This window comes from Rhamphochromis longiceps, linkage group LG4 (genome assembly GCF_057381845.1).
Source record: "Rhamphochromis longiceps isolate RC_006_pf linkage group LG4, R_longiceps_female_GT1.1, whole genome shotgun sequence".
Taxonomy (NCBI): domain Eukaryota; kingdom Metazoa; phylum Chordata; class Actinopteri; order Cichliformes; family Cichlidae; genus Rhamphochromis; species Rhamphochromis longiceps.
This window is the reverse complement of record NC_140560.1, coordinates 11897354-11913836: the sequence shown is the minus strand read 5'-3', so window position 1 is coordinate 11913836 and position 16483 is coordinate 11897354. Positions and strand designations below refer to the sequence as shown.

Genomic DNA, 16483 nt, shown 5'->3' with positions numbered 1-16483 from the left:
ACAAACCTTAACAAACCTGTAAAACCACACAACTCTTCTCTCAGGTCTTCACTTCAACTCTATCTTTCTAAATATGATGATGAAGCTAATGCTGCTGCTCCTTAGCTGTCACATTGCTTCTGCAGGTAAGATCATGAACCAAAATCCTTTTACTGGAGCAAATTATTTTTTAGTAAAGTATGCTAACTTTGACATGTATATAGGGATTTAGCACAACTTTAAAAAAAAACAAACAAAAAAACTCACTTGCACTCCGACATCAGAGCTAGTCAAACAGTTGTATAAATGATATTTATTCTGCACTCCTTGAAGGTAAAAATCACAATATCTACTGATGTAGCAAACATCCCAGCTACAATACATACATGCTGGGACTCACTATGAACTTGTTACATTCGAGTTTGCGTGTCAGGTTCTTTGTGTTACAGTCAAAGAATTTGGCACATTGTATTGGACATAGGCAGGTATTGGCAAGCAGGCAAGTGAAGCACTTCATGCTTCAGTGGGTGAAAGCAGGAACAGATGCAACAATAGATAAGCGTTTAAACTAAGTACTGCCAGCCCTGAAGATTTTTTCAAATGTTAGAACAACAATAGTTAACATTAAAGATAAAGAAAAGATACCTTATTTTTATTGCGTCTTTTCTGCCATGGCGTCTTTTCTTAGTGCAACTAAGAAATGCATTCAAACATTCAAGCTCTAACAGAAATATAATCTGACCTCGAGCAGTGGTTTTACTTTTGCTTTATTTTATTGGGAGAGCCAAAACATTTTAGCTCTGATTTTCTGAAATAATTAGGATTAAAAAAATGGATAACACAAATGCATGTTTTATCAGCCAGTGATTAACAATTGAATTTGATTTGCACTACAACTCTTCTGCACTGTCCATTAGTGATGTAGTAGAAAAGGGTTGGTATGTAGTATAAAAAACATATATTTTAAACATGGTTTATTTACACTGCTAGACTCCTACACTCCCACAAGATTTAGGCAGAATGCTTTTAATACACGTGAAATAGTTTCCTGATACATATTTCTGTTAAACAGATGATTCTTCATCATTTGCAGTTTAGCAAATCCAAAGACTCTGTCTCAAAAGTGTTTAGCAGAAGCTTTAGTGAAAATGTTAAAGAATATAGCAACATAGTTTTTTAAATGATGTAAAGTGCACTGTAAAAGCTAAGTAGTTCTCAGAACTAAAAAGAAATATGCAAACCTGTTGCTTCTAAAAAACTAAGTAAAGCTTACTTAAGTAGTAAAGGTTGTGTTCGTTAATAGTCTGAATAGCCCAGAGGAAGAAGCTGTTTGTGAGTCTGGGGGTGTGGGACAGGTGGTGGGCAGGGTGCAAGGGGGTCACCTGTGATGGTCCTGGTTTTAATGAGACAGGAGAATCGGGCGATGGTCACCAGGGGTGGCTCTTTAAGTTAGGAAAAAGGAAGCAAAGATGAACCTGGAATTTCCCCTAAACAGCCCTGGCATCTGGTTATCATGTCCATCAGCATTAAAGGGAAAAGCAAGAAAAAATACAAAGTAACTCTTGGCTATGATAATTCCTAATCTCTGCAGCTGCCACAGAACACCAAAGTACAAATATGCACACAAATATGTAATTCATGCTAACAGGAGGATGAAAAAATATTATCATGCTGTTACATTATTAATTTTTATAAAATTGATATTAAAAGAATAGAAATAAAGAAAAAGAAATAAAGAAAAAGAAATATGCAAACTCATTGCCTCTAAAAAAAACTCATTATGAGTATATAAATTTGGAACTATTGGAACTAAGGAACTATTTTTAGTAGAACTTTATTTTTAATAGAATATTTATTCTACGTTTGTCATGTTCCTGGGTATGTTGACCCAGCGTTTTAGGTTTAGTTTACAGTATTTGGATGCTGTTTATGTTTAAGTTCATTAGATTAGCGAAGTTCATTTGGTTATTAGACTCCTTGTGTTTTCTTCCCCTGTATTTAAGTTTCCCCTCACCCTTTGTGTTTTATGCTGCGTGTCTTATGTTATCAAGTTTGTTTTGTCATGTCTGCGTCTCATGTTTCCTGTTTTATTTTGAAGGAGTCGTGTGTTCTTTGCTCATTGTATTTAGTTTCACTTCCCCTGTCCTGTCATTACCCTCATGTCAGTCAGCTGTTCCCCCATGTGTTCCCACGTCCCCTAATCACCTCCTGTGTAGTCCTCTGTTTTCAGTGTGTCATTGTCAGATCGTCTGCTTGGTTTCTAGGCCAAGAGTTCATGTCAAGTTTTCTTATGTCAGGTCCATGTTCCTGTTGTCGCTTTTTATTTAATTTAGCTCACCCAGTTTAGTTTATTGTTAGCACTGCCTTTTGCCTTTTGTGTGCAGTTCATTTGCCAGCCTCAATAAACGGCTCGTGTTTAGTTATTCAAGTCACGTTTTGTTTCATCTGCATTTGGGTCCACCTTTGACTCTACACACAGTCAGCCCCACTGATTGTGACAAAGTTGAATTATTTATTTATTTATTTATTTATTTATTTATTTATTTATGCGTGTGTTTCTGTCTGTCAGGATTTTTTTTTCTGAAATTATTAATTACACTGCCACCATGTGGATCAGATAAAACACCCACAGTTAGGGGGAAAAATGTGAATAGGTCCAGGATTATGAACAGCTGGTGAAATTGCATTTCATCTTTTGATCTTAAATATTTATTAGGATCTCAAAAAATTCTATCTAACAATGTTTATAACCAACGTTCTGCAGCATATAACGCATGCAGCTTACATTTAAAAAAGTTCAAGCTGAATCACAATGAATGACTCATATTTCTAATAATGTCTATATTGTTTTTCTTATTTAATGTATCACGTTATCAATGTTTGTTTCCCACAGTGAAACACTCACTGGTGTATTTTATTACTGAATCCTCTGAAGTCCGAAACATCCCAGAGTTTATGGCAGTTGCAGAGGTTAAACGCACTGAGTTTGGTTACTGTGACAGCAGCAAAAAGATATTGGAAACAAGACAAGACTGGGTCCAAAAAACATTATATAATGACAAGGCTCAGTTGGATTCGTACAATGAACTTTGCTTTGCGATACTGCCATACGTCTTCAGAAAGTGGATTTCAAAGTGGCAGCAGCTGGCCAGCCAAAGTGAAGGTGTAGTATTTTCTCTTATACTTTATGTCACATCATGTTGTTAGTCTCTAGATTTTAAATTGTAATTTTGTGCATCTTGATTGTGACCAGAAATTTTACTAATGTGAACATGCTTCAAACTGCATGACAAAAGAATATCTTGTTGCATTCACAATCATCCAGGTAAGTAAATCTCCAAAAGTTGATTCTGTTCATCTGGACCATTTATAAGAAAAGGGAAACCTGCAGCTGAGACTGAAGAAGTCACTTGGATGAGTGACGAAACATTTCTCCCACTGAAAATGCTACGTTCAGATGAACAGAATCAACTTTTGGAGACAAAAGAATACATGTACACATTGTTCTAAATAGTTGCCTTACATTAATTGCATTAATTATTAGTGCCTTCAAACTGCCTGTAATTATTTTTCTGGTTCTTACGGATACCCTAGATGGTTGAATTGTTTTTTTTCCTCTTGTCCTTCATCTTTTTCTTTTAATCATGAATTGCGCCTGTTTTCCAATATAATGTTGTCAGATCAGTTAAATCACAGGAAGAACACAACAAAGATAGAATAGCAGTGCCTCACAGTATTAATATTATTCATTTTAATTAATTTCTAATTCACTTTTCAGTTGTCAACACTTTACAGATGATGGAAGGCTGTGAATGGGATGAAAACACTGGAGAGGTGAATGGTGTGATACAGTATGGTTATAATGCAGAGAACCTTCTTGAATTTGATCTTAAAACAATGAAATGGATTGCACTGAAACCAGAAGCTGACATTATCGAACAGGACTGGAATGCTAATGGAAACTCAGCAGAAACAATCTTCCTCACTCAGACTTGTCCTGATTGGCTGAAGAAATATTTGAAAAATGGGAACAGCACCCTGCTGAGAAAAGGTAGAATCACATGAGTGTGTAAACTACATCCTTTATCTTTCTATTAATGATCTTTAAAAAAAAAAAACGGCAACGTGTGTTAACGTGTTGTTTTATGCAGATCAAAATGAAAATTAGTGGTGAAAACTGGGAAGTAAATGACACACAAGGAAAATAAATTATCAAAATAAATCCGCCGATTCATTTTCTGCCTCTTATTCTGGTCCAGATTATGGGGGCAGCAGTCTAAACCAGGGAGTAGCAGGTCTACTCTGACCCCATACTTACTAAACTCCTCCCCCCTTAGGTACAATTTTCCACCATTTGTAGCCACTATAACACTCTTTCAGTCACTACCTTGAGTTCATGTATACCCTTAATATACACACATACCTTCATTTACATGTATGCATGTACACACATATGTGTGCAAACAAATAAAACAAAATCTAAATAACATGAAATAGTCCCTCAGTCATCAGTGTCAAGGCTAATGGACCCAGACACAGACTTGGAAAATTTCACTTTAGTGTGTTTATTTACAGTGGTCCAAACTAAATACAAAAAGTATTATTGGAATTGAGGGGATCAAGGGAGGAAGGGTTTCCAGGCATCCAATATGTACAGATCTCACACTCACAGTTAGGCAGGTACCTGTGCACAGAAAACAGAGGGACAAAAAGTGAAACTTTTGCTCAAATTGCTTGTTCCATTTTAAATTATTACTTTTTTTATTACTATTACAGTCTTTCTTGATTAACATTTTTCATCAAACAAGTGTACTACATTTACTTCTTCTTTGATGTATACTGCTTTGCTTCTTTCACCGATTCTCACACCTTCTCTTTCCCACATTCCCTCTCTCCAGTTCTTCCTTCTATTTTTCTCCTCTGGAAGACTCCCTCCTCTCCAGTCAGCTGCCACGCTACAGGTTTCTACCCTCAAAGGGCCTTGATGTTCTGGAGGAAAGATGGAGTGGAGATCCATGAAGGTGTGGATCCTGGAGAGATCCTGCCCAACAATGATGGGACCTTCCAGATGAGTGTTGGCCTGAATGTTTCATCAGTCACACCTGAGGAGTGGAAAAGATATGAGTGTGTGTTTCAGTTTTCTAACGCTGAGGACAGCATCATTACCAACCTGAATAAAACCGTCAACTGGCGAAAAAACAAAATTAGACATGATCAAAGTAAGACAAACAGATTTGAGTTATTTTGTTTGCTGTTATTGTGGATCATGTTTAATGTTACGCTTAAATGTTTTATCGGATCCCAAGAAGAGTTGCTGTTACTATGGGAATTACTGATGGAGATCCTAAAAAAAAAAAAAATTTCCAGCACTTCAACAAAACTGAAATTAATATTCTCAAGAAAACCATCAAGCTGAAATTAGTTTAGTACTTCTATGTTTCAAATTCAGCATCTGCAGTCTATGAAAGCCTTGGTTGTTTATTTGTGGCCCATTTAGGAGCATTTTGTTTGGTGAAAAACAGCTCATGTAAATGGGTTAAAAATTCAGTGACATGAATTATGGTGTGTCTGTTAAGCACTGTATATTGCTGCATTTGTGGTTACATCAGTCGAGTTGACATAGATATCATATCATATTTAAATCCAATATGTGACATATGTTATCAAAAAAGTATTCACACTAAAGAATGCATGGGATCATCATCATCATCATGAGTGGGATTTTAAATATAGAGATTATGGGAGAAAGCTGGCTGATATAACAGAGAGAATGTAGGTACTTTGTGTAAAGTGAACAGGTGGGAGGGAAGCAGTGCCAGGTTTATTCAAACTGTTCTATCATGGTGCATTTGGGAAGAGAAACTGAGTAATCTAGAAAGAAGAGCATGTGAAGAGTGTTCTGGAGCTGAACAGTATCAGACAGGATCATGAGTTTGAAGCTGGAACTCAAAGAGGTAATGCTCAATGTTGTCAGTGTGTACGGCCCACAGATTTGGATATTAGTTAGAAGAAAAAAAAGGAATTCTAGAGAAAGTTGGTTCAAGACGGTGCAGACAGTGAAGCTGTGATGCAAGGAGCAGATGTAGTAAAACACTTGGGGTCAATGATTTCAAAGCAAAGGCCAGTGCAGCAGTGAGACCTGCTACAATGTTTGGTTTGGAGACGATAGCAGAGGAGGATGTTAGGTACAGGCTGAGAAGGAGGCAGATGATCCGCTGTGGTGACCTCGAAAGGGAACAATTTAAATTAGATTTCTTTCATCAGGTTGAGTGTGTGGCTTCATGATCAAACAAATTGTCAAAAAAAATATTTTCAATAATTGGATGCAGTTTTATTCCATCTTATTTATCAGTACATTTTATCTTGTTTGTTGTCACTGAGCAGAAATCCTCATCATTGCTGCAGCGGTTGTTCTTGTTGTCATCATTGTTGCTGTCACTGTAATTGCCATTCACAAAATGAAAGAAGGTAAGAGATTTAAAGTTTATTTACCAGTCAGTAGAGACATAAATGCTTAATTTCATTATCTCTGCAATATAATAGTCTACATGTTAAACATTGTTACTTCTGATTTTTGTAAGAGAAGGTTTGATTGTTAGGCATTTAAAACTGTCCAAAATGAATTTTATTGATTTATTTAATTTATTTTAGGCAGATGCCCTTCCTCTTGTAAGTACACTATCCCCCTCTAATCTGGTATTCTCACCCTGGATTTAAATTATTTGATTAATATTGTGCTAATTTTATTTATTGTTAACTTTATTGTTATTATTATTTGGACTTTTGGATGTAACAGCTCCTCACAACACGATAGAACTCTCCGAAAGACCACACAGACAGACAGAGGAGTCTACACAGTGTTGACACCTGCAGTTAACACTGAACAAACAAGAACTGAGAAGATTGTCTATTTCAGTTTTGTTTTATGTAAACATGACTTTTTACACAAAATCTTTTTTTCCTTTGTTATTGTTTTAAATTCAAGTTAACTTGTAATAACTCAGGTAAAATGCATTTTAATATTTTATCATATCATATTTCCTATAGCACTGCTATAGCTATTAATGATATAATGTATATATAATTTGTATGGTGTATTTATCCTGATGATCAGGTGGTGGGGGATAATGCTGGACAGACGTGTTCCTTGGTGGGGGTGTCGTTGATTGAGAAAAAACGAGTAGACACACGTTTGTTCACACCGTTTTTTAAGAATCTTTTTTTATTTTGTAGGTTATTTTGAATGTGTTAAAATAACATTCGGTAAAATAATGTAAAGAAGAATGAGATTCCTCAGCCGTGATGCAGTTAGAAATTAAGCAAAAGGCCTGAAATCCAGCCTTTGGGGGTATATGTAGAGTTATATGTAAGTGTTTTTGCTGATAGTTATTTCTGCTCTAATCACATCAGAAACGTAATCAAAATATAATCAAGAATTAATAAAGTCGAACAAGAAAATTATCACTACAATGAAATAATTCTAATAACCTTTCAACCCAGACTTTCTCTGTGTGTGTACTGCACAATGTCACATCTGCACTCTTTCTGTGCAGATGTCACCTTAAACGCTGTATGTGAGTGTAAAGAATAGAATGATGGAGGAAAACAATGTATTTTTGTTTAAAATAAGAAATCCTGTTGAAATAATGCTAAATCGAGTGAATTATGCTAAGTATGTGTCAATTGTAAGGAAATAGCTTTTACTAAAGGGGTGAGGGGGAAAGAGAACAACGAGGTCAGCTCAAATCGGATTTTTTCATGTGTTAAGTATTATAGCAAATAAGAGCTTAAGAATTTAGATGTCTACACAGTGTTTTGTTAGAAATGGTGACAGTGTAGAAGTTTCAAAGTAAAGGGACACTAAGTACTATGATAAGGTGGGTCATCGGTACCATGTGAGACATAAACATCGTCAGGTATCTCAGCCACGGTTGCTCTCATGGTCACTAAAACAACAAGTTATTGGGTGAAGGATGAAAGAATAGAGAAAAACATCTAGTACACGTGTAACAGAGTAGCAGCTGTACCTCTAAGCTTGAGTACTCACTTCTGGGAAGTTAGCTGTATCTGTGGTTTTCTGAACAGAAGAGATCCATGATACTTTTTAATTATTCAATGCTTTAATAAATAATAATCTTTAAAAAAGTGTCTCGACTGGTGATTCCTCAAAGTTGGTAAAGAAAAATTACCAGGTTGGTACGAGGGAAACTTCTTTTGCAGTTCATCTGAAAAGATGCACTTACGCTTTGGGATCTTTTAAACATCATTAGGCACGTTGCTGTCTGTCCCGTCTGTGAGCGCAGAACAACTCGCAAAGCAGCAGTTCAGGGATGATGTCACACACATGGGTCCTCTGTCGGAATATAGGAAATCACTGACATTTTTATCAATCTTGAAAATCCCCCTGGACGCCCTGGACAGAACGTGAAAAATGAAAAGAAGACAGTTGGTCACCCTAGGTAATGGCATATTAAAGATATTTTTAAACAGGCGGGAACAGAGCAATGTGACAAAGATGTGTTAAAGATGCTTGTGAAGACCTCTCTACTTCCATGGTGCAGTCTTGCTGTACTCATCCCAGTACACCATCAGGATGAGGTGCTTTCCATAAGCTGACCCTACAGAGTGTTTATTGTACTTTAGCAGTCTGCAGGACAAGTACCAGATTGTTGCTGGGTGCCCAGTCTCTAAATCCCCCACCTCATGGTGGCCAAAGAAATGGTTGTGATTTTCAGACAATTCATGATGGTGCTTTGGTTCGTGATGTGCCACATTCCTTATAGGTGCATGGCAAGGTCGCCCACTGGTTAGCCAACATAAACGAATGTAAATCAATTAGCCGCAACCAACCAACCACATGACGTCATGTTCCGTATTAACAGAAGATGCCACTAAACATGTTGGTAAAACTTGAAGCACTTAAATCCAGCTTACAGACAGAGTTACATCTATGCCAGTTTTTGAGACCAGGGCTCCACGATGTAAATCAGCCTTGTTATGTGCAGCAGTTCATGTCCTTGTAAGCTGCTTGGCTGTTAGACTCTGATGGTCTATCACAGCTGAATGAAATCGAAGCTATGCCAGAAATTAAGGCAGAATAGAGACTTAGACTTAGAGCTTTTTATTGTCATTGTGCAGTTTCTTGCACAGCGAAATTGGGTAGCTGAACCACAAAGGTGCTAAAGTAAGAAGAAGAGAAACCAATATACGACGAAGGCGGAAAATAAATAAATAATTAAATAAATAAATAGAATAAAATAAAAAACAGTGTATATGTATACATATGTGAGTGGAACTATATACATGGTGTATGTGTAGGAAACATTGAAACAGACTGGGACCAAAATAATTGCACATGAGCCAAAATTATTGCACAGAACATGGAAAGACTGAGATGTTGCACATAGATGATCAACAGCAGTGTCAGGGTGGATGTGTTGGGGAAGTCTTTACACACTCTTAGTTTGCATTAAGAGTTCTGACAGCCCTCGGGAAGAAGCTGTTCTTTAGTCTGTTGGTTTTGCACCTGATGGATCTGAGCCTTTTTCCAGAGGGCAGGATGTTGAAGAGGTGGTGGTTAGGATGGAGGTGGTCCTTTATAATTGCCCTGGCTCTGGAGAGACATCTTGAGCTGGCAATTAAGTCCAGGGAGGGGAGTGGACAGCCAGTCACCTTCTCTGCAGTTCTGATGACCCTCTGTAGTCTCTTCTTGTCAGCTGTTGTGCAACCAGCGTACCACACAGGGATGGCGTGCACCAGCACACTCTTGATAGTGGCACGGTAGAAGGACACTAGGAGTTCAGTCTGCAGCCTGTTCCATCTCAGAACCCTCAAGAAATGGAGGCGCTGCTGGGCTTTCTTTACTAGGGCTGATGTGTCTGTGGACCAGGATAGGTCCTCGGATATGTGGGTGCCGAGGAACTTAAAGGAGGACACCCTCTCCACATAGTACCTTTTATGGATAGGAGAGGGGGATCAGTTCTTGTTTTGCGGAAGTCCATGATCACTTCCTTTGTTTTCTTGGTGTATGCAAGTGAATGCAAGGGAGGATCAAAGGTAAGTAGTGTGATTTAAACTATGCTGAGTGGAGACTGATTGGCTTGAAGAAGATGGGCATGAAAATTATTTTACTACAGTGCTGATGTTGGCATTGAGTTTTACAGTGTGGTAAAGTGGAAAAGATGTAAAGAATAGAGAAGGAGTTAAACACCTGGGAAAGCAGGCAGACGACTTAAGCGCTTTGACTGCTCCGGGAGAAAAGAAAAGCGCTATATAAGAATCAGTCCATTTACAATTTATCATAGTGATTGTATGCACTCACATACTTACTAAAATTTGGCATAAGCTTCATTTAATTCTCTTTTTTATTGTTAAAGGCTATCCCCGGTGTTAGCAGGACATGTATGCAGCCCTGAAATGTCATGGTCAACCTACCACACTGCTGAAATAAAACAAAAGAATCCAGAGAGTAAAAGTTCTTTAAAATATCAGCCTTTCACTCCACCCGCAAATTGGTAGTTTGGTTTTGTTCCTGTAACAGTGCAGTGGGTGTAGAGCCTCTATTTTTGTGTCTGCAGATATGATGTTAGCTATGGCCTCTGCTGACATCTTACTGGTTTATTGCAGCTTTTGTGGCTTTATTTTTTTTTTTTCAGATGTTCATATTTTGCAAAGGATGAGTGGTTGTAAATGGAGTGATGAGACTAATTGATGGATACAATCAGTATGGTTATGATGAAGAAGACTTTATAGTGTTTGACCTGCAGATCACTGCATATCACTCCAAAACCACAGGCTGTCATCACCAAACTAAGATGGAATATGGAACATGCCCGATTTGAACATAATAAAAGCTCTTCAAGCCATTTATGCCCTAGGTTTTTAAAGAAGCATTTCCACTATGGGAGGAGCTTTCTGGAGACAGCAGGTATAATCACATAATCTGATGTAGTAAGCGGCGAAATTCATATGGCTTCCTTTTTCTAAGATAGAGTACAATTCAGAATCTAACATTTGTCGCTTTTTTCCTTTCTCTCTGTTGTTCTTCCCTCAGTGTCTCTCCTCCAGAAGACTTCCTCCTCTCCAGTCAGCTGCCACGCTGCAGGTTTCTATCCTTAAAGAGCCAAGGTGTTCTGGAGGAAAGATGGAGAGGAGCTTCATGAAAGCGTGGATAATGGAGAGATCCTCCCCAACAATGATGGGACCTTCCAGATGAGGCTCTACTTTAAAAACCTAAAAAATAAAAAATAAAAAACTTAATTCATTCCTATTTTCTTTTAAATGTATCGTGGTCTTAGATTCCTGACAATAAAGCTAGAGATGAATGTCAGGGAGCTGCTCATGTTACCGTAATTAAACTCTTTGCCACAAGTCTTGGTGCATGGTTCATCATCCAGGCAAGGCTGAGGAAGTCACTTTAATGAGTTACGAAAAGTTTCTCCCACTAAAAAAGCTACTTTCAGATTGACTGAATGAACCTTCTGGGTCTTTGCCACAAGGCGTCGCTGTTGTCCAGTCTGCTTAACAAGACTATTCAGCGATCATATATTGGCCAATAAGCCACAAACAAAAATAATATTCAACCTTCCTACTTCCTGTGGCAGCTCAACAAGTTCATCTGCAGGACCTGCTGGTTATTTGTTTTACACTGCCGTTATCCAGTCTGTACTTTGCACGTCTGTACAGGTCCAGGGTAAGGAAACAGATAGAAAACATCTCTGCAGACCCCTGCAGACATAAACTGCGCCAATTTTCAATTTAGGCAACACTGATGAAAACTTTGAAACAACGCAATGTTAAATCATTCAGTAGTTTGCATAGTTTCACAAGACTTTCTATGGTTTCTTATTATTACTGCAATTTAAAAAAAAAAGGTTTTGTATGTAAGAACTGCAGATTTAAGTGTTTCCATGGTTACAAGCGTGCTAACTGGAGAAACTGGAGGAACAGGGGGAGGGACACGGGTTGGTCACTTACTGTCGGTGGACGACGACTTGTTGATTCACATTTCTGTAAAGAAAAGGAATAATAGTTATGACCTTAAAGATAGAGAAACGATGAAGTTGTGTTTGCTGCTTATCTTCTGTCGTAGTTTATTTGCAGGTAAGAAAAATATTTTATCTCTAACAGCAGTAACCTGACCTTGAGCAGCTTTTACTTTCATTGTACTTTAAAGCACTTTTGACATTTTTTATTGAAGTTTAGAAGACAGTTTCTGGAATAATAAGAACATGAAACAGGACAGAATTTTCTTATTAGTACTGAAAAAACAGCTCGGTGTATAAGACACACACACACACACACACACACACACACACACACACACACACTCTTCACTTTACTGGATTTTCATCCGTTTCTACAGCCTAATCAAGCTCTTATTTTATGTTCACACTCTATATTAACACACTAAGACATTTATTTAATATCATTTTCATTACTATTTCTTAGCACTTTCACTCTCTAATTCCTCTGTTTTCCTTTTGAAACGTCTCTCACAAGCTCACAAGCTATATTCAGACTTCCTGCTTCACTTCCTGCCAGACACACACACACACACACACACACTCTTCACTTTACTGGATTTTCATCCGTTTCTACAGCCTAATCAAGCTCTTATTTTATGTTCACACTCTATATACCCTCTGTAACTCTACTAATTCTAATATAAAAAGAATGCACCCTCAGAAAAACAGAAAAGTCAGTGATGTACAAATGTAGCAAAAATAGGAAACATTAGAACTGTAAATGTTTTCTTCCTTGTCTGCAGATTAACAGTCCACAGGTTGGGTGCTCGCACTCTGATTCGTTCCCTGGAGATGAAGGAGAGAGAGCTCAGAGGACAGCAAGATGGAGGAGTGAAGGAGAAGGTGGTGCAGCTCAGTGTCCAATCAGGAGTGAGCAGTTCTTTCACCACCTTCATTGCTGTCAACAAAGACAACAGAGAGGCGATCCAAGGACCTCTGCACCGCAGACATATTCTACCACCCTGTGAGGTTTGTTTAAAGCAAACAAAGCAATACCATGAAACTGTTAACAGCAGGATGTCAGAGTCAATAGAGAGGACTCAAAAGAGCAACTTCAAATCAAACTATTTATGTAGTAGGTGTTTCTTTGCCAATGTCTTTCCCCTGCATTAGAAAGTAATAAGCCAGATGGAAGTACAACACACATCTATGCATTTCTATAAAAACTGACCTGCCCTGAACTTATAATCTCTCTCTCTCTCTCTTTGTTTTTCCTTAAAGTGATGGCTGTCCATTCGTCCTGTAAAAGGTGTAAATATAAACCTGAATGAATGGGAGTAGAAACTGTGTGTGCGCATGAAGACATGCTTGTGTCGCTGAGATTTAACAGATTTATGTATGTTCACGTAGCCAAGTGATAATCATATATAATAATCACTGAATAGTAATAATGTTATTGAACAGGTTAAACATTTAGATATCACAAAAAGTTGCAAAAAAGCAATAAAAAAAACCCCACACACAGCTGTGAAGTCAGCTGCACATGAATAACATTAGTACAATGACAACTTTAATCAGAGTGAGTTCAGAAGATCCAAAAGTGGGACACTAAAAACAAGCTAGTGAAAGCAAAAAGTGACTTTGAAAAATTTATTTCATAGAATTAAAACACTGATAGGAAAAAAAACTAAACATGAGAAGAATGGCAATCCTGCAGCGACCAATCAAAGAAGACTGTAATGGCTGCATTGTAAAGAAGTGAGTGAAGAAAGCTGATTTTTTTTTAGTTTTTCTGAGATATGCAGAGTTTTAACGAACAATTTGAACACTATTATTCATTTACATTATTTGTTCTCAACAGAGATGGGCAGTAATGCGTTACAAGTAACGTGTTACTGTAATCCGATTACAGGCACTTGCCCTGGTGGCCATTCTTTCAGTGGGCATTTCTCAACAACAACTACAAACACTAGTGAAGTGAATGGGCATTTAATTAAATAATGAAACATTTAATTCAATAATTAATGGCATATTTAATTCATTCATTTTGTCACTCCTGGCCCTCCACACCTCACTGCCATGATTGTTTGTGTAGTTATTGGATTCTAAAACTACTAGAATAGAATAGAAAACACATAAGATGCAGTCTCTGTTTTTTCTTCACCTTATTAATTTGAACTGAACTGAAATAAATCCGTTCTTTTCTGTATGGTAATGACTAGGACCTGTCCCAGCTGTCTCTGGTGGATTCAGTATTGTCTCCAATGTTTCTGATAACTTCCAGTTTGGGAAGTTTCCCATGCAGGTGAGGAATGCAGTGACTGACAGACTACCCCTCCTTCATTTAGGACCCATGCCAAACACTGAGTAAAGACTTCCTTGCATTAAACCTGCATAGCTGTTTTCACATTTATAACAAATCACCTAAGTGACCGGCAGTGATCGTATAGTTAGTGCTCTGAGTTGTTGCCTAAACAAGCCCTCTTCAAATCGGAGTTACAGCAGAGAGAATATGGCACTGAAGCAATGATGACAGCTTTAATAACCTATTTTATCTGCAATTATTCTTGTATGAAATTCTCTTAAAGTAGCAACTGAATTTCAACCAACTCAGCTAGCTCTGCATATTTTATTTCCTCTGTTAAAATAAAATGTGGCGGAGCCCAGCTGTAATTGTACCTTGCATTAATATGGTGTATTATTGATGGTGACACAGCACTGCTTAGCATGTCGTCCTGAATCTCAGGTGTGCCAATGACCTGTGCAGTATATGAGGCACTAAAATCCTGGTGGATTTCTGGGATACGAACAGGACGGAGTCATGTGAGCTCTATCAATATTGCACCACTTACGTCTCAGACCTGTATGTATGTATTTATGCACTGAAATCGCGCTGTAATATCCAGTTAACTGTTCACATTTGTACTCTGTTTTTCCATTTATTATATTTTTTTCATTAATTTGTCTGAAAAAAGATCCACGTAGTAACCAAAGAGAGCCTAAATCAATGGTCTCTAATAGCAGCCAAATTATAAGAGCTTTCATTAGTGATGGTGAGATGAAGCCTTGTGATGAACTGAAGCTTACCATCCAACTGGTCGACTCATGGTTCGAAGCATTGTGACGATTCATTGGCTCTACTGCGCCATCAAGTGGACGATTAAAGTCAGACAGGCTCAATGATTATAATGATGTGATGTGTAAACCTCTAAACTTAATAAATAAATTGTTTTCATGGTTATTTATCCCGAATATTGTCTCAGTATGTCTGATACAAAAGAGAAAGTGGAAACTATCAGGACAGAGTTTGGTATGATTGTGTAACTGTGTAATCATGCTTATGTACATCTGGACAATGACACAAACTAGTGTGTGGTGCTTCACTTTTTAATAAACTAAAATCAGATTATAAGATCTGTGGTGTTGTTGATTTATATTATGGTACTTATCATTTGTGATATTTATTACTGTGTGCATACTTTATTAGGAGAGATGAGATTAAATGTTGTCAGACAAATATTCTCTTCCTTGCTGGTTCCATCGAAGGAGAAATGTTCAAGTAAGTATGTAACTGGGACGTAATCCAATTCCACAACACAATGTGACGGGGAATCAGCTGTGTTTTGCTGCCCAATTTATTTAGAATCTGGTGCAAACCGGCGAGCCAGTTCCTGAATCAGTCACGTGGTACGGACTGCCCGCGAGGCCTCGAACATCACTGCATACGTAATCAAAGCAAGCCTCGATACGCGCTTTACAAAACTACCACGAGATTACCCGACACACGCTTCAAAGCTTCGACACACAGGAGACATCACTACTGCACACAGCCTTCACACGACAACAGGTGCACCACACTGCTAAGTGTGTTTTGTGTTTAGAGTTTTGCTAAATGGGAGACTGAGCTTTGAATAGTGTTTAAGATTTTGGCAACAGTGGGACTGATTTGATGAAAGAGTTTTCATAGTTGACAGTTTAGTTTTTACAATGGGGTTTAGTGTTTTAGCAATTCAGAAAAACTCTAATACACCTGTGCTTTTCCCAGCAACTGAGGCTTTTACCCTGCACAGTTTAAGGTATGATAAAGCACTGACCTTATAAATGGCACAAAATACACATTTTAGCTGGGAGCTGGTCATTCACAGGGGAAAGGCTCCATTGTACAACAACAACAACAGTAGTAATAGTAATAATAAATTATTATTAGTCAGGCAAGTATATCATATACCAAACATGCTTCCAAACTAATGACATTTTTTGCATTCTTCACATCAGGTCAAAATGTACTTTTTTTTAAAAAGTGACTGGCACTGCAGAAATGGATCTACAGCACCACTTAAGAAATTTTAAAGAACTTCTAACAACTTATTTACAGCTTGAAATACGTGTATGACATTTATTACACACAGATTCAGTGAACCCAATCCAAAGAGGAAGTCTGGAAGTCCGCCATTTTGAATGTAAAATGACATTTTGGCACAGTTTTAGTGTTTTCCAGGCATCGCTGGTTTACACATTCGCCTGCAAAGTGAGAGGTC

At 37.7% G+C, this 16483-nt stretch overlaps 2 protein-coding genes across 2 annotated transcripts in view; both read left to right on the top strand.

Annotated features, from left to right (window-relative positions):
• LOC146671126 (uncharacterized) overlaps nucleotides 1-16483 on the top strand; it is a 77549-nt gene that overhangs the window by 45091 nt on the left and 15975 nt on the right. The window contains exon 7 of the mRNA XM_085404996.1: nucleotides 7610-7637. Coding sequence (XP_085261122.1) covers nucleotides 7610-7637 — 28 coding nt within the window. The remainder of the gene's footprint in view (nucleotides 1-7609; nucleotides 7638-16483) is intronic.
• Nucleotides 74-6843, top strand: LOC146671127 (major histocompatibility complex class I-related protein 1-like). Its single transcript, XM_085403322.1, has 7 exons — nucleotides 74-125; nucleotides 2873-3142; nucleotides 3758-4030; nucleotides 4878-5198; nucleotides 6364-6447; nucleotides 6631-6648; nucleotides 6776-6843. Exons 1-7 carry the CDS (start codon nucleotides 74-76, stop codon nucleotides 6841-6843), a joined length of 1086 nt encoding a protein of 361 aa, XP_085259448.1.

Coding starts and splice junctions, on each gene's coding strand:
- LOC146671127 (XM_085403322.1), top strand. CDS start 74: ATGATGATGAAGCTAATGCTGCTGCTCCTTAGCTGTCACATTGCTTCT. Junction 126..2,872: donor CTGTCACATTGCTTCTGCAG/GTAAGATCATGA, acceptor TGTTTCCCACAG/TGAAACACTCACTGGTGTAT. Junction 5,199..6,363: donor CAAAATTAGACATGATCAAA/GTAAGACAAACA, acceptor GTCACTGAGCAG/AAATCCTCATCATTGCTGCA.